This window comes from Lampetra fluviatilis, chromosome 24 (genome assembly GCF_964198595.1).
Source record: "Lampetra fluviatilis chromosome 24, kcLamFluv1.1, whole genome shotgun sequence".
Lineage (NCBI taxonomy): Eukaryota > Metazoa > Chordata > Hyperoartia > Petromyzontiformes > Petromyzontidae > Lampetra > Lampetra fluviatilis.
The window spans coordinates 13425449-13450117 of record NC_136298.1 but is presented as its reverse complement, the minus strand read 5'-3'; the positions used below and the strand labels follow the sequence as shown (position 1 = coordinate 13450117).

At 51.5% G+C, this 24669-nt stretch overlaps 1 protein-coding gene across 1 annotated transcript; it reads left to right on the top strand.

The window, feature by feature from the left end:
- Window positions 1-366: 366 nt before the first annotated feature.
- On the top strand, window positions 367-23820 carry SLC12A9 (solute carrier family 12 member 9). The gene is given in 18 exon segments (XM_078867818.1): window positions 367-489; window positions 491-524; window positions 527-577; window positions 580-630; window positions 4765-4899; window positions 9844-9978; window positions 10407-10682; window positions 11280-11387; window positions 12129-12240; window positions 13238-13395; window positions 13644-13726; window positions 13870-13994; window positions 14183-14375; window positions 14580-14754; window positions 15128-15274; window positions 15695-15849; window positions 17697-18036; window positions 19294-23820. Coding segments are annotated over 18 exon segments (2922 nt in total). The 5' UTR covers window positions 367-465; the 3' UTR covers window positions 19914-23820.
- The last annotated feature ends 849 nt before the right edge of the window (window positions 23821-24669 follow it).

The following is a 24669-nucleotide window of genomic DNA, read 5'->3' as shown; positions in this document are numbered from 1 at the left end:
CCTCCAAATCACGTTTTTGCCTCCAAATCACGTTTTTGCCTCCAAATCACGTTTTTGCATCCAAATCACGTTTTTGCCCTAGTGTTGTGGCCGCGTGTGGCGGTGGGTTGAGTGTTGCGGCCGAGTGGTGGTGGTTGAGTGTGGTGGTCGAGTGTAGTGGTGGTCGAGTTTGGTGGTGGTTGTGTGGTGGTGGTTGTGTGGTGGTGGTTGAGGGTGGTGGTGGTGGTGGTGGTTGTGTGGTGGTGGTTGTGTGGTGGTGGTTGTGTTGTGGTGGTTGAGGGTGTGGTGGTTGAGTGTGGTGGTGGTTGAGTGTGGTGGTTGAGTGGTTGTGTTGTGGTGGTGGTGGTTGTGTGGTGGTGGTTGTGTGGTGGTTGAGGGTGGTGGTGGTTGTGTGGTGGTGGTTGTGTGGTGGTGGTTGAGGGTGGTGGTGGTTGTGTGGTGGTGGTGGTGGTGGTGGTTGAGAAGATGGGGGACTCTGGTGAGCGGGCCCCCGCTGCTCCACTACCGCCTGCTCAGCGTCGCCGAGCCGCGCCGCCCCGCGCCGAGCCCAGCAGGAAGCTGAACACCTTCTTCGGGGTCGTGTGCCCACGCTGCTGTCCATGTTCAGCGTGGTGCTCTACCTGCGCATCGGTGAGCGAGCCAGCCACTCACCCCGCCACTCACCCATCCACTCACCCAGCGACTCACCCAGCCACTCACCCAGCAGCCCCTCGCCCAGCCAGCCACTCACCCAGCCACTCACTCAGTCACTCACCCAGCCACTCACCCAGCCACTCACCCAGCCAGCCACTCACTCGTCCACACACCAGCCACTCACCCAGCCACTCAGCCAGCCACTCACTCGTCCACACACCCAGCCACTCACCCAGCCACTCACCCAGCTACTCACCCAGCCACTCACCCGGTCACTCACCCAGCCACTCACCCAGCCACTCACCCCGCCACTCACCAGCCACTCAACCACCCACTCACCCAGCCACTCACCCAGCCACTCACTCGTCCACACACCCAGCCACTCACCCAGCCACTCACCCAGCTACTCACCCAGCCACTCACCCGGTCACTCACCCAGCCACTCACCCAGCCACTCACCCCGCCACTCACCCAGCCACTCAACCACCCACTCACCCCGCCATTCACCCAGCCACTCAACCACCCACTCACACAGCAAGCCACTCAGCCACTCACCCAGCTACTAATCCACCCCACCACTCACTCACCCAGCCACTCGCCCAGCCACTCACTCAGCCACTCACCCAGCCACTCAACTCACCCAGCCACTCAACTCACCCAGCCACTCAACTCACCCAGCCACTCACTCACCCAGCCACTCACCCAGCCACACACTCACCCAGCCACTCCCCCAGCCACTCACCCAGCCACTCACCCAGCCACTCACCCAGCCACTCCCCCAGCCACTCACCCAGCCACTAACTCACCCAGCCACTCACTCAGCCACTCACCCAGCCACTCACTCACCCAGCCACTCACTCACCCAGCCACTCACTCACCAAGCCACTCGCTCGTCCACTCACTCAGCCACTCACTCACCCCGCCACTCACTCACCCCGCCACTCACTCCCCCACACACTCACCCAGCCACTCACTCGTCCACATACTCACCCAGCCACCCACTCACACAGCCACTAACTCAGCCACTCACCCAGCTACTAATCCACCCCGCCATTCACTCACCCAGCCACTCACTCACCCAGCCACTTACTCACCCAGCCACTCACTCACCCAGCCACTTGCTCGCCCACCCAGAATGACAAAAGCAAAACAAACACAGCAAAGTAGAGCAATCGAGAACATAGAAATCAGCACAAAAACAAACATATGACATGGGAAATCGAAAACATTGCGCAAACAAATACATGTAAAATAATATTTTCCCTGTATAACGCAAGTTGGGCCTGGCAGACCACTTAGATTGAGCATTAACTGACACAGGTTGATGAGACATTGTTGCTGTCATTAAAATAAAGGTTTGGACCGTTTTGGCGGAATGGAATTTCTCAGGAGATGTTCTTGGTTCTTTCGGTAAAGTGACTTTACCGAAAGAACCAAGAACATGAATCCCTGGCAGTCACGAAAGCTTTAAATCGTAATTTCTCAGGAGATGTTCATAGTGAGAGTCTTCGATGCGCTGGAGAATGAGGGAGGCGCTGCGGGTGATGCCAGGTCGTTTGGAGGTGATGGATGAGACTTCCTGAAGCACATTGCACACAACTCTGGACCAGTTTCGACATTCAGTGTGTCATCAGCAGAGTCGGACTTGCTTAAACCAATGCTGGTGAGCTGCCCGATGTTTAAAGGAAAGGACCCTCTTGGATATGGCTCCAGAAGAGTGAGGAATTGCAAATTGATGTCCAGTCTGGTGCCCCTCCCCCACACCTCCGTTCAGCTACGTACGGCGTTAAAGAAGTTTATAATTAACACATTACATGAGTTGTCAGCATGTGCGAGAATACGTTCATTGCTGGTGAAATGATGGCATAATTGCACGTGTTGTAGTGAGTAGCACTGAATGGAAGAGCCGTGTGTGCAGACAGGCAACAAGGGCGTCCATCAGAGGTGTACCCCGCATGCCGGGATAGTGGCTCAGGCTGTGGCAGGTTCTTGTTATACACAGTTTGTTGTGTTTGCGTGCTTGAGACAGCTGGCCAGGGATTGGGCAAGGACGGAGCCAACTCCACCCAGGCAACCGGAGATCACAGACCGAGATATTTATCGATCTATCGCATTTGCCGAGCACAGGCTCAAAGCCCCAAAACGTCAAGCGGCCAGCCACAAACGGTACCATCAAAGTCATAATAGATAAGGGTCGACACGTTTCTTGAATTTGATGAGGTCGTAAAAGCTGTGGACAAGGTTCGATGGGAGGGAATTCCACAGGGTAACAGTGCGAGGGAATAAGCAGGAAGAAAAATGCAAAGAAGGTCAACATACACACTCGTGTGGAAGTGTAGAGTACATGTGTGGAAGTGACCTGCAGTGTGAGTGAGTTGAGACCCGTAGAGGGTGACGGTAGAACTCGCTGTGATTGTTAAGACAAAACAGTTTCTGAATCAACAAATCAGGTTCACAGAAACAGTAACCATGGTAGTAGCAATAGAAGAGTGATAAGGAAGCGATTGGCTGCTGATGAGCGAGTGACTGGAGTGCATCGGTGAGTGCCGGACTCAATCCTGAGCTCCAGAGCTCACTGATGCTCTGCTCATTGCTATGGAATGATTTTTTTCAGCCATGTTCACAGTTGCTGAGCATCGATTCACTATTGTAGAACTATTTTTGTTCGAGAATAAGGAACTGATTGAAAATTGAAAAATAAATACCTTCATACGACTTAATGCGATGCCTAAATTAAATAATACTGACCAGCACCCGCCCCCCAACAAAAACATAAATTTCTGCCAAAAATCACTAAAGTGCAATGGTGTACTTGGCGGGGAAGCGGCGTCCATGTCCTCTCATCACGAGACCTGGGTGAGACCTGGGTGGTGGTGCGTGGTGGTGTGTCCACGGAATGACCCCCGGCCCTGCCCCCTGGCTGTAATAATAATGCCCTGACAGAGTCCGCAAAGACCCCATCTGCCCTGCCAAGTGGAAACTCAGCTTGGCTCTGCCGCAGTTTCCGAATTTCCTGTAAACAGGGAGTAAATGGTTTAATTAGCGCGGTCACCGCCATGAAGAGAACTGCCTTTTATTTATCCGGGAAAGCCCCACCGAGTGTCAACACTCTTTTTAAGGAACCTCCTCCGTGGAGATGTTGAGCCGATTTCATGAACGAGTGTTTGGATGACGAGAGGAATCGGGAGGACCTGGAGAGATCCCACGCACGCAAGCGGGTGATACGCAAAGCTCGTTACAAATACAATACAAAAAACAATCTGTGCATTTCTATTTGAATCTTTAATAAAAGCTACAATAACTTTAGGGATGAGTTATGGCTTGTCTAAATGACGCATCTTTTATGTTGCAAATGCTGTGGAAGCACTGAAGAGTCCACCTGTGCATTGGGTAGCTGATAAAGTTTAGCTCTTGTGGTGTTCAGTTTGGTTGTGATGTTAGTCAGGAGTTACCTGGCCTCAGCCTTGGCCGCTTAAATCTGCATTACAGATATACAGAATCAGAATCTATATCCTGGAGAAATCCGATGTCCGGTAGGAGTGGGTCAGAAAGTTCACCTGCAGGGTCACGTGAGCGCTGCAGCATGCACGGGGGGGCACGTCACGAGTGTGGTCAGCTGACTGGTAGGAGGGCTCAGGGAAACCGGCCGCGCCGAAATCTGACAGCCTCTCGTGCAGGTCGGTGACATCACGTAGCATCACATGACCACCTGAGTTTTAGTTATAACCGGACAAACTGCTGCGCAGTCGTTTAGTAAACTTATATAATCCTCAACATTGTGGTTGAGACGGTGTTTTATGATGCGACAGCGTTTTGCGAAGGGGAAGTGCAGATGGTCACGCGTAACAAAGTCTGAAGCTTGTGTGCTGTGAAATGAAAAAGCCAATTAAACTTGACCTGCATCAGGCAGTGAGCTTTCTGAACGAATGTCCGATAACAGCGATTGTTTAAGCAGGCATGTCGGCAGCATTGATTCAAACACAAGAAAGCTCTGGACCAGTTATGACCTTAAGCGTCTCATCAGTAGTCGGGCTTGCTTGAACAAAAGCTGGTGAATTGCTTGCGGTGACCCAATGCTGTCTGTCGAGGCTACACGGGGGATCTTTGCCTTGATTTCTCTTTGTTGCACAGGGTTCGTGGTGGGCCAGGCCGGGCTGCTGGAGAGCCTGCTCATGTTCGCGGTTGCGTACGTGATCATCGGCCTCACCGTGCTGTCCGTCTGCGCCATCTCCACCAACGGCGCCGTGCAGGGTGGAGGCGTCTACTGTATCCTTGTGCCGTACGCCGGCCGTTAATGGAACTGGTCACACATCCCAACACAGAAGCCCCTTTAAAAAGAGTCTTGGCACTCGGTGAGACTTCCTCTGGGTAAATAATTGGCCATTGCTCACGGTGCAGGCAGCAGATACTGGTACGCTTGAACAAAGTCCTCTAACTTAACATGTAGGCTTTCGCGACCAATATTATTCATAATAAAGATCGCGTGAATATAAAATAAGACTTGTTTGTAGGAAAAATCTGATTTGGACTGAGTGTGTGAGCGTGCGAGTCTGTGGTTAGCGCGGTTGTGCTACGAACCTGGAAACCAAAGTTCGATTCCCGCTCACGGCCACCAACACCAGTGACGATAATTATCTAAACCAGTCCTGGGCCTCCCCTAAGTCGACACAGCCTCAAATGAGTTTTTGGTGCGATATGTAAACATTTCCACTCGGGAGACAAAGGCGGCTGGTCATAGTGTTGGCCACTGACCCCCTCGTGTGACCTGCAGCACATGCCCCAACAGTCTGTAAAGGCTAGATGGGGGCTCTTTTACTGTACGAGTGTGTGGAATCCTGTGTTGCTCACGAGCCTCGCCACGTCTGTCAAATCTTTCAAGCAGATTTTCATTGCCAATGATCTGCGCGGCCCTTACTTCCTCTACGGGTGAGCGGGTGTCATTGTGAAATTAGTCTGTTTCGTGCTCGTTGGGGGCGTTGGCAGGAAGAGCACGGCCCACGCGGGTTACTGCCGCTACTGTATGACGGCGCCGCGTGCCCCCATGTCTCAGGGGTGTCGCTGTCCTTTGTGGGTTGTGTCAGCTGCGGAGCGTGAACAGACAATATCAATTAAACTTTCAGAAAGGATGTAGAGTCATTTTAAGATTTATTTTTTTACTCACAAATAAAACTCGTTTGCAAAGTGTCCCCCATAAATCCCTCAATCCCCCTTACAAGGTTCAGGAATATAAGAAAGTTGCAAGTCCCTTTAATCCCTCTGCCCATTACATTTCTGGAGAGGTTCTCGCTTCCTATTGAAATGAGAATTGGGCCCAGGCAACGAATCACTAAGTGGTTATGCATTGACCTCACTTCAACAATTGTATCCATAATGCAATGTGCCAGCAACATTTTATAATTTAACTTTCAATACAAATGAGTTCAGTCCTACTACTTTGTGATTATTGAAAGGTTTGTTACTCAATAGCTACTTAATAGTTACTATTCCTATACCAAATCAAAAACTGGTTGGACACGGTATGGATGAGAGGAAACAGTCAGACTAGTAGGCCGAGTCCTTAACACGGGTGGTGGTGAGTGGGTGGGCGAGTAAGTTGGTGAGTGAGTGAGTTGATGAGATAGTGGGTGATTTAGTGAGTGAGTGGGTGAGCGTATTGTCATTCATTTTAATGGGGAGCGGTAGTATAGCGGTTAACGCGTTGCGCTACAAACCCGGCGACCCGAGTTCGATTCCTACTCACAGCCACCAGTGATTATCCAAACCGGTCCTGGGCCTCCCCTAGGTCGATTCATCCTCAAATGAGTGCCTGGTGCTATGTGCAAACATCATCACTGGGGAGACAAAGACGTGGGGCTTGTCACCCATCCCCTCGTATGCCGTTCCGGCCGTCATGAATGCTACTCACTAACAGCACTTGCCTCAACAGTGTTGAAGGCTATACGGGGGATGTTTTTCCGTCGTTTTGTCATCACCTGCAGCATGGTGGTTGGACACTGGAAGAAGACCTCGTTAGTCATCAACATGGGTGGAGGAATTGACGGGTGAATTTCACGGAAGCAGCGCCCATGGTGGCCGCATTAGAATAGTGATGAGAAATTTACAAGGTCACAAGGTCTTCTACAGTGGCACAAGACTCGGTGCCAAATGTACCAAGCAGAGCAGCGACACTCACCCATTGTTGATGCTATCTGCCCCGCTTAGCCAATTCGACAATGCGACGTTTGTTTTGGTAAAGGCATAGCAGAGTACAGTATGTACCGCACTGTCGCCATTTGTCTGGCGTTCATGCAGGGTGGTTTGGCGGTAGGGAGAACGGCTCCCAATCCGAAACTTGGGCTTGACTCATCATGCCACTGGGGTAGATAAAATAGGTACCACTGTTTGGGGAAAATCAGCAGTGGTTGCCCTGTGGAAAGACCTGGCCCACGCCATAGGAATGAGGAATTCCGCCATTGGCGCAGGGCTGTAAACAGGAGATGGGCACCACCTCTGCTCACTGGCGCAATAAATCACTTTTCAGAATCAGAAGTTTATTTTCCACTGAGTAAAGCCCATCGAGCTAACAAGCTTATTTTTCAAGGGCGACTTTGCCAACAGACAACAAGCTGGTTTTTGTTGGACTCAGGTAGGGACAATTGAATCAACGATTGCAGTTCAGGAATGGACAGTTGTATCTCATTTGTAACGCCTCGTTCGAATTGTCTCGTATGTTTCTGTCTTGTTTTTGCAAGTTTGCTCCTTTAGACTAAATCTACCATCGGCACATAAGTTATGCATCATTGCACTATGTAACACAATTTTTGTTCCTGGGTAGTAAGTGTTATTTCCTAATTGCTTATGCCTAAAAAGTATAGAAAATGGCTATTATTTCCCACAAACTTTGCTTTTGTGACCATGACTGATATTTAGAAATTTACCTATTTTCAAGGAGAAAACGGGCGAATTTGTGTATTTTCGTTCACATAAAGTCAGAAAAAACAACAACATATGAATCAAAATTAACATGTATTTATACTAAAGTAATACACAAATTACTCCAAAAGATTTAGAAGTGAGTAGTTTTTTGAGATTTACGACTATACTGTAAATCACTTTCACGAATCAGCCCCCAAATTTAGTCTCCCATCTAGTTCTCGTGATACTGTCCTTGGTAGCGGCGTTCAAAGTCCAGTATATCCTGGTGGAAGCGCTCGCCTTGCTCCTCCGAGTACGCTCCCATGTTCTCCTTTAATTTATCAAGATGAGCATCAAGGGTATGGACTTTGAGGGACATCCTACAGCCCATTGTGCCGTAGTTCTTCACCAGTCTCAACCAGCTCCACATAGTTTTCGACCTTGTGATTGCCCAAGAAGCCACGAACCACTGCGACAAAGCTGTTCCAAGCCGCTTTCTCCTTACTAGTGAGCTTCTTGGGGAATTCATTGCACTCCAAGATATTCTTTACCTGTGGTCCGACGAAGACACCTGCTTTGACCTTTGCCTCAGACAGCTTAGGGAAGAAGTCTTGAAGGTACTTTTGAAGGCTGTCGACTCCTTATCTACAGCTCTGACAAATTGTTTCACAAGGCCCAATTTGATGTGCAGTGGTGGCATCAGCACCTTCCGGGGGTCCACCAGTGGCTCCCACTTGACGTTGTTCCTCCCCACAGAGAACTCGGTCCGCTCTGGCCAGTCCCGCCTGTGGTAGTGCGCCTTGGTGTCCCTGCGGTCCCAAAGGCAAAGATAGCAGGGACACTTGGTAAAACCGCCTTTGAGACCCACCAGGAATGCTACCATTCCGATGACCTCCCAACCGTACTCTTCATATTTCAAGGCGTCCAGCAAGGTCTTGATGCTGTTGTAATCCTCTTTGAGGTACACTGAGTGAGCCAGGGGAAGAGATGGGTGCTTGTTACCATTATGAAGCAGCACGGTTTTCAGGCTCCTGGATGAGCTGTCAATGAAGAGGCGTCACTCATTCTGGTTCCAGGTGATTCCGATTGCCTCGAACAGACTGGTCACATTGTGGCAGAAGCAGAGCCCATCTTGACGGGTGAAGAAGCTGTAAAAAGATTGGTGACGCTTCCTCTGATCTGCGACTTGCACACTTTCATCCAACAAGTTCCACTGCTTGAACCTAGACTTCAAAAGCTCGGCATTGGACTTGGTGAGACCAAGATCTCTGATCAAGTCGTTGAGGTATTTTTGGTTGGGGTAGTATGGGTTTCTCTCCTCAGCTCCACCTCTGAAAATGTCATCTGGATCTACAACCTCTTCCTCGCTCTCTGACTTGCTGCTCTCTTCTGAAGACGGCTGCTCTCTCTCCGGAGGAGTGGTTACGGGGAGTTCATGGCAGTGTGGCATCGGGGCGATGGATGAAGGAAGGTCCGGATACGTGATAGCAGGTGCATTCTTGCCAGTCCGACATTTGGAAGGGTCCACCATGCAGAAGTAGCAGTTGCTTGAGTCGTCAGTGGGTTCCCGCCAAAAATCTTGGGATAGCGAACTTCATGGCTCTCTTTTCCCCTCTGTACCATCGTACATAAATGCATTTATTTTACCCATGACTAATTTGTAAAAGATTCTCGCAACATTTTTCATGTATGACTTTTTTTTCAATTACATTGAATATTCTTAAACATTAAAAAATTAAAACCTTTTACAATTAAACATTTTTTAAACAAATTTTATAACATAAAATTCCGAGCAACAACTGTCCATCTTACCTTCCAGAGTTTTTTTGCATTTCTCGTAGGTGAAATGAGGTGCCCAGGGTTTGTCTTGATCCCTGACAGGCATGCCGAAATATGCCTTGTCGGCCTCACACATCTGAGCAGATGCTTCCCAAGATAACTTTTTTGCTCTTGTCTTGATAAATTGACCGCAGACATAGCAAAATGCGTCTGCCGGATGCTTGCAGCCTCTTGATGCCATCTCAGAAAAATGCAGATATGTATCCACTTCAAAATATCACTGTCCCGGTCACAAAAGAAAAGTTTGTGGGGAATAATAGCCATTTTTACCGTACTTTAAAGCATAAGCAATTAGGAAATAACACTTACTACCCAGGAACAAAAAATAAAAATAAATTTTTACACAGTGTTGTCATTCGCAATGAGTCGATTCGCGCTTGCAGGATTCGGGGTGCAGCGTCTTGCGCCGTAATCGCCATGGCGACCGCTGCGCGTCGTCCTTGACTCGGCTGCTGCTGCTGCGACGTCATATCGCAGTCATGATCAGCAGGGCGCTGGGCCCGGAGTTTGGAGGCAGCATCGGGGTGATGTTCTTCCTGGCCAACGTGTGCTCCAGCGCCGTCTTCTTGCTCGGCCTCACTGAGGCCATCATGGACTCGTTTCGGAAAAGGCGTACGTGCTGCGTCTGCGTGTGAGCGCGTGTGTGTGTACGTAGAGCGGTGGCGCAGTGGTTAGCGCACTCTGCTACGAACGTGGTGACTCGAGTTCGATTCCCGCTCATGACCAATAATGGTGGTGAATATCTTATCCGGTCCGAGGCCTCCTTAAGGTCTACTTGGCCTTTAATTAGTACCTGGTGCGATGTGTAAACATCAGCATTGGGGAGACAAAAGCATCCGGGCATGGTGCTGGCCACCCACCCCCTCGTGTACCGTGCCACCCTTGATAGGTGCTCGCTCTCAGCACTTTTCCAAGCAATTTGTTTAGCCTGTACAAGGGATCTTTGTCTTTGCGTGTGCAGAAATGGGAAAAATCCTCTCACAAACATGTTTGTAATGCTCGGTGACCGTGGTTTTGGTTGCGTTGGTGGCGGTGAGCAGCCGACTTCCCGCACGGCCTGCCGGACGCGTACATCTGGGTGGTGCTCTACGCCTCGTGCCTCCTGCTCATCTGCCTCGTCGTCGTGTTGGTCGGTGCCGACATCTACTCCAAGGCAGCGTTCATCATCTTCCTGTGCGTCATACTCGTGCTGCTCACCGTCTTCATCTCCTTCTTCGCCGTGCGGAACCGGCACATCGTCGTCAAGCATGGCAACGTCACCTTGAACCTCAACTACAGCGGCCCCAGCCTCGGCACGCTCCACGACAACCTCAAGGGTGAGTGCCGGTTCGGTGGCGGCAGCCAAAGGTCCCCCGTGTGGCCATGACAGGTGCTGTCAGGGCAAGTGTTGTCGAGGCCGTAATTGCACAGGAGTGAGCGGCAAGGCCAGCACCACGCCGAGCCTCCTTTGTCTTTCCAGTCGTGATGCTTACACACTGCGCCGCGTGCTCGGTTGAGGCCCAATCGACCTAGGGGGGAGGCCGAGGACCGGTTCAGATGCAGTATTTGTTATTGACATTGCCCATTAGCGGGAATGAACTCAGGTCGTAGGGTTCTGTTGCGCAGTGCACTAACCGTTTTGTCACCACCACCACCATCGCTCAACATCACCATAACAATCATCACCACAACCACCGCCAGCACTACACAGCTACCGACTCTGTCACTCATATTTGCGTCTAAGCGTCGCCGCAGCGGAACTCTGCTTGTGCCCGGTGTCCCTGACCCTGTATCCAACCATGGGTCTTACATCAGTCTCTGGGAAGTGGCAGCAAATACTGCACACTGAGACAGGTGCGAGGGCTGAGTGTGTGCCTGACACAAATCTGACAGTAACTTTCCACTCTGTTGTGTCTCTTTGCGTGTGTGAACAGAACATTACACTCAAGATTACACAACGGGTGTTACGATGAATTTTGCTTCTGTTTTTGCCATCATGTTCAACGGCTGCACGGGCATAATGGCTGGCTCCAACATGTCCGGTACGAACACGTGCACACACGCACACAGATACGCGCACCACACTCGTCACGAGTGCAACAGATGCAGGTCCTCCCTCCTGTTGAGGCTGGCACGGCGCACGACGTGGTCCTGTGAGCAGCATCAAGCTACCTTTGTCTCTCCAACTCAAATGATTGCACATTACACAAGGTACTAATTCAAGTGTCGCACACTCGCCACTGATGTCAGCCATGGCCGAGAATCGAGCCCCCGACGTTTGTGCAGCTTGGGAACTACTGCCCCCTCCACTCCAAACACTCCCAATGACAAGATCCCCTGCATAACAGCTGTGCCATTGCTACCCTCCCATGCCATACACACACACGCGCATTTACACGTATCGTCATGGACACTAACGTGCGCGTTTGCCCGTAAGCGTGTGTGCGTGCGTGTATTTGTAGGGGAGCGGTAGTATAGCAATTGGTGCATTGCTCTAAGAACCTGGTGACGCAGATTTGATTCCCGCACATGGCCAACACCAGTTACGAATATCTGAATTGGTCCTCAGTCTCCCCTAGGTCGACTCAGCCTCAAATGAGTACCTGGTGCGGTGTGTAAACATCACCACTGGGGAGACAAAAGCGGCCGGGCGTGGTGTTAGCCACTCACCCCCCCGTGCCGGCGTTGATAAGTGCTCGTTAACAGCCTCAGCAGTCTGCTAATAGGCTATGCGGGGGGATCTTTGTGGTGCGTGTGCCCGTGTGCGACCGTGCGTGCGCTAGGGGACCTGAAGGACCCGAGCTACGCAATCCCACGCGGCACCATCGCTGCCGTGGTGTTCACATTCTGCGTGTACGTGCTGCTCTGCTTCATGGTCAGCTGCTCCTGCCCCAGGTGACGGCGCCGTGCGCCTCGTTACTCTGCACGGACGGGACGGGTCGCGTGACACGATGCCGTCCACCAACAGTGTCCTCCGCACCTCCAGGGATAGTAATCAGAACGATTCAATTGGGTATCCCTCGATTTACGAACGTTCGGTTCTCATTCACGCAATTGACATTATGGACACTTTTCTATTAACGAAATCAAATTTTCACGTTGACAAAATGTCACGCAGTACGCGCCATGAGATCAAAGAAGAGCCACGCAGGAGGCTGCGTCGTCCGCGACCGTCTCACGGTGTTCCTCCAGTAGCAGAGTAACACCTCCACATCACCTTTTCAGTAATTCCAAAATGCAGATCTTTTTGGTGAGTTCCCAGAAAAGGTGAATTCTCTTTGTTTTACATGAATTATTAGTGAGTCGTTTTAATCTTTTAAGTTTTTCATTATTATTTTTGTATTGTGAAAGTGATTATGGTGTATATTTTTAGGTTAGGAGTAGAATTGGAATAGCTGTCTGAAATACGTCTACATTTTTTGTATTAAATCTATGGAAAGCCATTCCGATTTACAAACTTCCCTTATATGCGTGTTTTTTGAAGAATGCCTCCCTTTCGTGAGTCGAGGGATACCTGGAATTATTTTTTGAATCAGATCGTGAAAGTAAAATGTGTATCATACACCCTCCTCCACCCGATACAGCCAATCGGTAAAGTGTTCGCGTGATGAACAAACCTGCTGGATTACCACTGCTTTAAGGGCTGCCTGCCGGACGCGAACCCTGGACCTCTGCAACAAAGACCTAGTTCTTCTGCGCTGGTCTGCTCGGTGTCGTTGGTATCAGTCGTTAACGTTCCACTGCCCGGCACAGACCTCTGCCGTTTGGTTCCGGGGACACGGGGGGTTCACGCGTGCCGTGCTCGGAAGCAGCTGCTGCCGTGTTGGGAATGAGAGCGATGAGATCGCAGGTCGAGCGAGTGAGTGGACGGTGTGGGCCCCGGTGTCTGCAGGGATTTGCTGCTCTACAACTACGTCTTCATGAGAGACATCAACGTGTGGGGCCCCTTCGTCACCATCGGCATTTACGCCGCGTCGCTCTCCGCCGCCATGAGCTGCCTCATCGGTGCCTCGCGAGTGCTGCACGCCGTCGCACTTGACGACATCTTCGGTGCGCCATTCCTCCTCACTCCTCTTGGCTCCTCCTGGTTCCTCACTCCTTCATCCTCCTTCTCTCACCTACATGTGGGGTGGTTGTGGTGATGGTGGTAGTGTCTGTGGCGATAGTAGTGGTGGTGATGACGAGGGTTGTGGTGATAATGCTTCTGGTAATGATGGTGTTTGTGGTGGTGATGATGGTTGTGGTGGTGATGATGGTTGTGGTGGTGGAGTGACGCGGTTGTGCTGCGCTCTGCCCAGGCGTTCTGCTGAAGGTGGTGAAGCGGACGTCACGCTCTGGGAACCCCTGGGTGGCCGTGCTCGTCTCCTGGTTCCTCGTGCAGGTGCCGCGCACTCACTCACGTGCGCATTCACTCACGTGCTCGCTCGCCCACTTGCTCACGCCCTCAATCGCCCGCTCGCTCGACCACTCACGCACCCACTCGCCCACTCGCTCACGGGGGACCTTTGTCTTTGTGTGAATCAGCTGGTGCTGTTTGCGGGGCAGCTGAACACCATCGCAGGCATCGTGACCGTATTCTTCCTGATCGCGTACGCCACCGTGGACCTCGCGTGCCTGGCCATGGAGTGGGCCTCCGCCCCCAACTTCAGGTATGAAATTCCTTACTCCCGACTCCGCACTCCCGACACCCCGCACTCTACACTGTGGACTTTGCACTCCGACACCCCGCACTCCCGCACTCTACACTGTGGACTTTGCACTCCGACACCCCGCACTCCCACACTCTACACTCTGTCTGCACTCCGCGCCGCTGTTGCTGCTGTCGCTCTGCTCGCAGACCGACGTTCCAGTTCTTCTCATGGCACACCTGCCTGCTGGGCATGGTGGGCTGCCTCATTATGATGTTCATCATCAGCCCCATCTACGCGTCGGCCAGCATCGCCGTTATGCTGCTGCTGCTCGTCTTCATCCACTACCGTTCGCCCTCCAGCAGCTGGGGATACATCAGCCAGGCACTCATCTTCCACCAGGTACCGCCCCCCTCCACACCGCTCCACACCAGGACAGAAGGCTGCCTCATAGAGGCTGCTGCACACTCATGCATGGGGTACTCCACACTCTCGCTCGGTGATTAAAGACTCGACATGCGTATGATGCTTCCTCTGCACGCGCCGCTGCGTGTGGCCATGTGTGCTTCGCGAAATCTGCCGTCATTTGTCCTGCGCTCCGCACAGGTTCGCAAGTACCTCCTGCTGCTCGACATCCGTAAAGACCACGTCAAGTTCTGGAGGCCACAGATCCTGCTCATGGTCGCCAATCCCCGCTCCAGCTGCCACCTCATCCACTTTGTCAACGATATCAAGAAAGGCGGCCTCTACATCCTGGGGCACGTGGAGGTCGGGGACCTGGGTGGGTGCCGTGGCCCCATGACGCCATTTCCCAGTGACCCGTATCGTCTTGACCCTGCGTCCCCATCACCCCTGGCCAGAACGTGCCATGGATTTAAGGGATCATGGAAGATGGCCAAGAGAAAAAATAACGGAGTGGGAGTCTAGTAATGGAAGCGTCAGAGAGGATGTCCGTCTAGGAGATGGAGCGATTAAATCAGTGTATGTGCAGGTCCTGGGTAGATTATTGCATTGCAGGATCGTGGGAGGTGGAGGTGGCTTGGGGATGCCTTCATTCAGCAGTGGATTGACCATGGCTGATGGTCAATCTATATCATTTGTGTTCAGTCCTTAGCAGTGATGAACTTGTCATTTCTCGTGGTGGCGTTGTTCAGACTCGATCCCGTACGACCCCCTGGAGAGCCAGGTGAACTACTGGCTCAGCCTGGTGGACAAGCTCAACGTGAAGGCGTTCGTGGATATCACGCTGTCACCCACCGTGCGCCAGGGCGTGCAGAACCTGCTGCGCATCGCCGGCCTGGGTCCGCTGCCACGCTCGCATCGCCCGAAACGCTCACGCCGCTCACGCTGCCCGCGTCGCTCACGCCGCTCACACTGCCCGCGTCGCTCACGCTGCTCATACTGCCCGCACCGCTCACCCTCACGCTGCCCGCACCGCTCACCCTCACGCTGCCCGCACCGCTCACCCTCGCACCGCTCGCGCCGCTCACGCTGCTCACGCTGCTCACGCTGCCCGTGTCGCTCACCCTCACGCTGCCCGCACCGCTCACCCTCGCACCGCTCACGCTGCCCGCACCGCTCACCCTCGCACCGCTCACGCCGCTCACGCTGCCCGCGTTGCTCACCCTCGCGTCACCCACGCCCGCACTGCCCACACCCGCATTGCACTCGCGCTGGAATCGCTCACGCCGGCCGTGTGTGTGCGTGGCCGCTCCCTGCAGGGGGCATGAAACCCAACACGCTCTTCCTGGGCTTCTACGACGACTGCGTCCCCGACGACTACTTCCTAAGCGAGCCGGCATTTGCGGCACCGCACGGCCCGAGCCGCGAGCGCGACGACCCCGATCACTTTGGGGTGGACACCTCCTCGCTGCTGGTGCGATGCCAGCACCTCTCAGCCTTGTCTAGACCACCACCTCTACAGAGCTGAACGTGTGGACAATTTGTTTGGGCAGCAGTTTTTCGGCAGCTCAATGCCAATGTTCAGGTTTGCTGCTCGCCACGACGAGAGGTCTTCAGGAGAGAGTTCTTGTAGTTTTGTTATTCCTTCGTGGAAGGGGCGCAGGCTGCAGTGGTTTCCTATATGGGTCCATAGTTTAGGTTGCATGGCCACAGTCGCATTACTGTGGCTTGTCTTTCGTGTAGCTATGTATCTCTTGTGTGTCTGTATCTATGGATATCTTTGCATCCATCTCTGTGTGTCTGTATCTATGGATTTCTTTGTATCTCTGTGTGTCTGTATCTATGGATTTCTATGCATCTCTTTTTGTCTATCTATGGATCTCTATGTATCTCTGTGTGTCTGTATCTATTGATCTCTATGTATCTCTGTGTGTCTGTATCTATGGATCTCTATGCATCTCTTTTTGTCTATGGATTTACTTTATGATCTAAAGTTTGGGTTGCATGGCCAGATGTGTACAATTGTGGCTCGTCTTTAATTTCCCACTCATGAATGAGATGTATTCATTGGCCTGGTGATGTTCTGATTGTGGTTGATGGTTCCACCAGTGTCTACTCAGGTTGGCTACACTTATGCCTGTTTTGTGTCACTTAGACAAAACTAATACCATCATCTAGGTAAATTGGATGTCGTTAACTCGAATCCAGACATTGTCGAAAGAGCATACAGCAGGGAAACCGAGACGACTGTAGACGACTGGCTTTGTCCTCGTTAGGACTCAGAATCAGAATATTTTATTTATTTATCCTCGAGAAATCCGATGGGCTATGAAGCTCTTTTTCACAGATGTCCAGTAGTAGCAGGTCAGCAAGTTACAACAACAAACAATACAAAAAAACGATTGGAGTGCAAAGTAGAGGAAAGGTAAGCAAGTCATTCGAAATCAATAAAAATAAATAAAGTATATGAGTGAAAATTGCATAGTATATACATTCCTGCCAATTTCTAATCACTAAAATAAGTTGGGGCAAGGCTACAAAACAACAGAAGAGGCGCAGACCACACCAAGACAACATCACACAGTCGTAGTCAGTCGCTCATTACATTTGAACTATCGATACGGTTAAGGATAAAAGTTACAAATCACATTTGCAAATTTGGTTGTAGCCACCACTAATCTGCTTCAGGATATTTTCTAAAGGAAGTTTTACGATGTTAAGGGAGGAAACAAGGTTGTTCCAAAACGTTGGTACAGTCCAGTCATCGATGTTCACCGCTGGCTTGTACCCACGGGATTCTCGACATGGAGAGGCGACTTACCTCCAGGGGGGCCCATCATCACCCGCTTAAAACAACTCTCTGTCAAATCCAACATTCTGTACACGACAGAAAAACGCATCCTAACAGGAAATCGTGTGCTTTCTGGAAACAAAGAATTTGCTAAATATTAGATTGGATAAATAAAGGCATAGAGGTAAATGGTGATGAGTCACCCTTTGTACACGTTTGAGAGATGAGAGCTCCCTCAGAAATCCTCTTGGGCACTTTACGAGACATTGCGGTGCCATCAAGTTAAGCCACAGCCCACACGAAGCACCGCCTTGTGTTGGTTAGGGCGATGTGACCAGTCTTAGGTTGACGCTTCTGTCCAAGTGCAGGCTCGAGGCCTCTTCTCCTTTGCGTGCGACTTTACTCGTCTTTTTCCTTTAGAACATCATTTCTTGATTCCTATGCCTTGCGCATCTCCTGCGATGCGCACGTCCCACTGCCTCGTGCGGCGTCTTGAGACGGTCGCACTGGTCGTGCCGCCCCCGTCGCAGGCCCACTTCCCTCCCGTGCACGCCCTGGAGTCGCCCAAGGCGCTTTCGGTACGCGAGTACGTGGCCGTGGTGTCGGACGCCATCAAGATGAAGAAGAACGTCTGCCTCTCGCGCTACTTCCACGAGCTGGACATGGCGCTGGTGCGCGGCAAGCGCAGAGGGGCGCCCTCCGTCTCCATCGATGTGTGGCCCCTCAACCTGCTGCGGCCCGACTCGGCCTACTACGTGGACGTCTGCAGCCTCTTCCTGCTGCAGATGGCCTGCATCCTCAACATGGTGTCCTCGTGGCGCCACGCCAAGCTGCGCATCTTCCTGTGCGTCGAGTCGTCTCCCTCCGGAGGTGAGAGGCCGGGCGGTGTCACCGACAATGATAATACTACAGCAAGAGCTTTGTTATCCGGCATCCACGGGGAATGGAGGCTGCCAGTTTATGAAATACTGTATGCCGGTTATTTGAGAGTTAGACTTGTGGTTCACCAAATTTTCCAAGTAAATCAAACTTTTCAAGGAATAAACTAAGCCGACATTTTAACTGATATTTTACAGAGGTACTCGTGAGTCAGTTGTAGAGTATTCTAAGTTGATTGTAGAGAAGCAGTGGGGCAGTATACAGTAGTACAGCCTTCGCTAGCACCACCACTCGGCAGTGTCCTGAAGCTCCTGTACACAACAGATCTATGATCAGTGCATGGCAAGATGCCGGATGGCTGTCAGAATGTTTCCGGATACGTGAAGGAAGATTTGTATTGTCGTTTATGACATGTCATTAATGGGTGAAATCAAAGCTCAAAGCAAAGAAAGTTTTCTCACTCCTGCTCTTTGATCATTTCCACCACACATGGCACATAGTGTCAAAGCTCTTTTGGGCTCTGCCCTGCAACATGGCACCTCCTGTGTTATTTTCAATGCCAGTCATTTATGCAGGTAAGCCTCACTGAGTCTCAAGACTCTTTAATGATAATAATAGCAAAGTAATCATCATTATGTGTAATTTGTTACGTGCACTTTGCGTTCTCAGAGGAACAGAAGGATTCAGAGGCTTGGGAATCCACAGACGAGCAGGAAGGCAGCCAGAACTGGCACAAATAATTGCCTAAACTCTGTGGCCCTATATTGGGATGTTTTCCTAACTCCATTAAGGAGTGTTGTAAATGTGAGAGGTAACCGGCATACCTGGAGAACACCCAAGCTTGCGAGGTGGGTAACACCCAATCCCTATACCGATGGACACAGATGGAATTGAATCCACTTGCTGTACTGCCATCATACTCTGCCAAGCTGGGAGATGGCGGCCTCGACACCGATGGTAGGGAGGCAGTTTCACGAACGTGTGGTGATCCACCAACCCTCACTGCCTCGACAGTCCTGGGTTCCAGGCCACGTGCAGCGTAGCCACTAGGGCCTGGCTGACGATTGTTGGCAGTGCTGTTCATGTCCTTTCATTCCTGGTGGCGCTCTCCTCATAAAAATTCCACTGTCCCACTGCGCACGCCCCTGCTGCCGATGCCCTTTGTGCGCCATGCTGCGCATGTGCCTGCTGAGGCTGCTGTGCTGATTTGGCCGTCGTGTTGCTGCTGCTGCTGCTGCTGCCGCCCAGGCATGTGCGAGTCGAGCGACGAGGCGCGCTGGAGGAACAAGGAGGAGAAGCTGCGGGAGCTACTGTCCCAGCTGCGCATCAAGGCCTCCATTCACACCGTGCACTGGGATCAGGTGGTGGCGCTGCACTGGAGCCGCCAGCCGGGAGGGGGGGGCTCACACGACCACCTGGACGACGATGGCGACGTCGCGATGAGCGACATCGGAGGCTTCCGTGGCGCCGACGGATTCCCAGCGAGAGAGCGAGAGGGCGCCGATCGGGTGAGGAAACGGCCTTTAAAGAGGGACGAGAGGCTGGAAGAGGAGCAGGACGACGGCAGCGGCGGTTCGAGCGAGGAGGATCATCCCAGGAGCTCGTCGAATGCGACGCTTAACTGGATGGCGATGTCCGATGAGTATCTGCGTGCGGTGAACCGCCTGGTGCTGGGCCAGGAGCTCGTCGAGCAGACGGGCGCGGCCGAGGGGCGGCAGTGCGCCGTCCGCTTCCTCTACCTGCCCAGGCCGCCCGCCGACCCGGCCGGCTACGAGCGCTACCTGCGCCAGCTCGAGACCATCACCGACGGGCTGGGGCCCACGCTGCTCATCCACGGCGTGTCGCAGGTCACCAGCCTCGACATGTGAGTTGTCGGGGCCCGCGGCGCCCGGGGTCTTGGCCATTTCGAGTCGCCAGGTCCGCCGTGGAACGGAGACTCGCGAGTCTCTCTGCGAACGTCACGCGTGAGATTGCGCGGACCCTCGCGTGCGGGAGACCTGCGTGCGGGAGACCTGCGTGCGGGAGACCTGCGTACGGGAGACCTGCCTACGGGAGACCTGCGTGCGGGAGACCTGCGTACGGGAGACCTGCCTACGTGAGACCTGCGTGCGGGAGACCTGCGTGCGGGAGACCTGCGTACGGGAGACCTGCGTGCGGGAGACCTGCGTACGGGAGACCTGCCTACGGGAGACCTGCGTGCGGGAGACCTGCGTGCCGGTGCCTGTGTGCCGGCAGCTCGATGCCTGGCATGCGATGTGGGCGTTGGGCACGGGCAGCGGGGCCCGAGTGTCGGGCACCTGTGGTGTTGTGTACGTGCCGTCTCCTCTGGTTTGTCTTTTAAATATATTTCTTTTGCGTCGCTCTGCATTGCATTGCTTGAGTCCGTTGATCACTAAGAAGGGTGTAACTGACCACTAATAATCCCCCCTTTTGTTAAAATTGCGTTGTGATTTGTAGCGTGCGGTCGCTAAAATATTAGATGCAGCGTTGGCTTTACTAATATAGAACTCTCTTCCATTACGGCACCCCCTCCATAGTCAAGTTTACTTTTCCTCGGCCTCTTCGTTGAAATTGTATTTGCATAAAAGTGCCGGGTGAAATCATAGCTGAAAGTGTCACAGTCCTCAAATAAACATTGGGCAGCCCTCAGCTCTACTAAAGTGTCACCCACGTGTCACTTGAGTGTCACCCGCGTGTCACTCCTGTTACCCCCTAATGCCACTACAGTGTCACCAGTGTCGCCAGTGGCATCCGAGTGCCACTAAGAGTGTCACCTGCCCTAAGCATCACTCGTATAACTGATCGATCCCAATTTTCCCGAGGACCAAATCTTCTTGAGAGGGTTGGATGGGGTTGAGCCTGGTTAGTTCATGAATGGCTGACCAGGGCTTGTCAGATGCTGTAGGCAATTGGTTGCGAGGTGGCCTCCTTCCATTTAATCAGCGAGGTTTGCGAGGAGCGCTGCGTGTGTTAATTTAGACCTTTGCTTCGCACACTCAATTATTACCACTTGTGTCCATGCAATAGGAATGCTTTGACGTATTGAAGGAGCACGATGCACTTGATGATGTTTGTAAGGAACTGAAACTACTGGGTACTTTAGCAGAGAAACGAATTGGGAAGGGTGGGGGGCGGGGGTGGAGCAATGTACCCAATGCCCCTGTGCGTTGAATACTGTGGTGGTGCTGAGCTAGTGAGGCCGTGTAGTCCCTATGCCTGTTTAATATCACATGACCAGTGGTTTCCGGGTTTACATTGGCCTTCTGCCTAAAAAGTGCAAAATTGTACTGTTGGTACTTGGTAAAGAATACTGCTGGTGGTGGTTTAGCTGGCAATGTGTTTCTGGCACAGCTTTGTGCCTTACCTGCAGGAGGACGAGGAGTGCGGTTTGAACACTGTTTGCTGTAAGGTGCCACATGGTGGCTGAAGAAATGCCAACGTGTGTGTGCCTCCCAGAGCATCTGCGTGTGTGTGTGTTAATATTGTGCGGCGTTGTCATCGAGTTTTTAAAATGATACTAAATGTCGCATTCCACCTAACGCTCGCTTCTAACATTGCAATGTGCTTATAACAGTGGTGACAACGATACCTGCTTTGATATGTTTAAACATCCACTTAAATACATGACAACTTTATTATCGTTTTACAAGGTGCTACGTGAATAGCTAAGAGCTCCGGCTTGGTGGTTTCAGGCCGTAAAACCACTCGTGTCACCGGCGCTGGTGCTGTTCAGGCGCCGTCCCCATCGCGTGGTGGGGATGTCACAGAAAAACCCAAAATTACCAAAATGTCAAGCAGCCCACAACAAAGAGCGCGATTAAAGTTGTAATTGATATTAGTGAACACATTTTGTCAATCGTGAAAGGTTATTATTGTAAGAGCTTGGGAGGAAAAGATGAAAGAATTCCAAAATGGAGCAGGGTTAGGAAAGAAGCATTCATTGAAGTTGTTGTGGCCTTGTGGTGGGTGAGTTGAGTTGTGGTTGTTGTGGCCTTGTGGTGGGTGGGTGAGTTGTGGTTGTTGTGGCCTTGTGGTGGGTGGGTGAGTTGTGGTTGTTGTGGCCTTGTGGTGGGTGGGTGAGTTGTGGTTGTTGTGGCCTTGTGGTGGGTGGGTGAGTTGTGGTTGTTGTGGCCTTGTGGTGGGTGGGTGAGTTGTGGTTGTTGTGGCCTTGTGGTGGTTGGGTGAGTTAAGTTGTGGTTGTTGTGGCCTTGTGGTGGGTGAGTTGAGTTGTGGTTGTTGTGGCCTTGTGGTGGGTGGGTGAGTTGAGTTGTGGTTGTTGTGGCCTTGTGGTGGGTGGGTGAGTTGAGTTGTGGTTGTTGTGGCCTTGTGGTGGGTGAGTTGTGGTTGTTGTGGCCTTGTGGTGGGTGGGTGAGTTGAGTTGTGGTTGTTGAAAACAGCATAGATGAGATGAGAGAGTCAGTGTCTGGTTGACCAAGTCCTCAACGTGTGACACCATGTGTACAAAACGCAAGAAGGGACCTTCACAGCAAGGGTCAGAGCAGTCCACGGACTACTATGATCCGAGGAGAACGCCTCTATCCGTGAATTCCTAGCAGCGGGAGAGACGTTGCTGTTTGTGTGGGAGGTGATGGCACACCTCGTCTCCGTGGACAAGCTCTTGTGCCGCACACAGCGCACGCAGCGAGTATCTGCAGCGAGTGTGCCCTGCTGTTTGTGATACATTACAGATGCTCAACGTCACTCCTGATGGAAAGGCCACATTCTTGATGCTCGCTTCAAAACTGTTAAGACAGAGCCTCATACGATCACAAGGTGTATTGGAGGTAAACTGCTGAGAAATGTTCAAACTTCGTGTTAAAATTTTAGGAAAGATAAGACAGTTATAGTATCACAGAGTTTATGATTTAAGCCAAATGAATGTATATGTTAAGGTGGGATAATTTACATTTCTAAATTAAATGTATTCCCTTCATTCGTGAATATTCAACTACATAAGATGCTGTAACTTGTAAAAATGTTAAACCAACATTCAAAAACATACCTCTTTGTCCATGTCTATGTAGGGTCATTTAGTGTGACGGTTCAAATTTTATTTTAGACTAATTTCTTCCTGTGGATTACCAAATGTTGATTGTTTTACGAATAAAGAACACTGCGATCGTCACGGGCGAGATGCGTGGGTTCAGCAGCAGCAGCAGCAGGAGACACCGCCACTGCATGCTCAGCAGCAGTGAGCGTCTCTCTCCATGTGTCCTTGGAGGTCTTGCTGCCACTGAGCACGGCTGCCAGCCTCTGTATTCATAAACAGAAGAGATGAGGCTGAGAGGTGACGAGTGTACAATCATGGTCGGGCAGAAAGCCCACTTATCCACGTAAAATAACATTGACATCGGCCTACATTCGCCCATTAGTCGATGGATCTTCCAAACCAGTGCTCTTTTTTTTCCTGGAAAGCACTGGGTTGTAGGAAGCTGATGGACAAAAAGGTCATGGATGTTATTTTATGATGAAATGGCCTTTGATTGTTGCATATTAATGATCTGTGGTACTCCACCACCATGGGGGTTATGTACTCAACACCTGTGTTTGTTTTTCAAGATGCTTCGTGTTTGGGTAATGCTGGACCCGATTGCGCAAGTGGCTGCTGGGAACCTCATCTTGGTTTGTTTTTGTACTGAAATTTGCTTTGCTCGGTTGCTTTTACGCGGCTGCTGATGGTAGTTTCCTCTCTTTAAGACCTCGTTTTATCCAAGCTGACAAACGAGTATGCAAGTCCGTGTTTATACATTGGGAATACAATGTATTGGCTGTTAATGTGGTCTTGGTGTCTTTTATGTGTGAGTGGGGCAGTGTGAGAGTGGTGTATTTACCCCCCCCGCCCCGCGAAGGGAAGTATAGCCACATATCATTCCCATCCTTGCCCAAGTGTCACCATTCGTGTTGTTGTGGAGAGTAAAAGCACCACAATAAATAAGCAATACCCGGCTCCTTCACCGTCCCTGAATGTCCCTCCACGCAACAAATGTGTTTACGCAGTGGGCAGTGGTCCACAACTTCAATCGGACCCCCTCGGCCATGGCCCAGAGTTTAAGTCGTACAGATATATTTATATGGCTAATAAGAGTTCATAATTTGATAACCCCATAATTTAAAATTGTCATGACATAATTCACTGTCATTGGCCTCACAATAACATTGTAACCCAATAAAGTTATCAACCTCAGCTGTGAAATGTTGGATCTGAGCCCATGAAGTATTGGTCACCTGCATCTCAGTGTCGTCAAGGACGACGCTCACGGGGGCGGTGTGGGCGCAGCGAGATGATGAGGAGCACAGACATTTGAGAACAAATGCAAATAGCAGGAGCCCATTGTTCACGTCAATTTTGTTTAACCAGTTGGAAACTCAAGAGACTAACGATGGAATGGCAAACAATTGAACGTGCCCCGCTCGGGAGCGTGCGGGTGCGATGTGGATCACGACATTTGAAACGTGCCTTGGTTTCACCAGACTGGATTGTGTGAGGAGCTCACTGATCCTACAAAGTTCTGGGCACAGTCCCATCAGTAAGCTCTTCCGGTAGCCGAGGCAACGCTGGGTCATGTAGCCCGCATGGCCAAGCAGCTTCTGTTTGGCCCTTCGTCTCCATCAACCCAGCGAGCA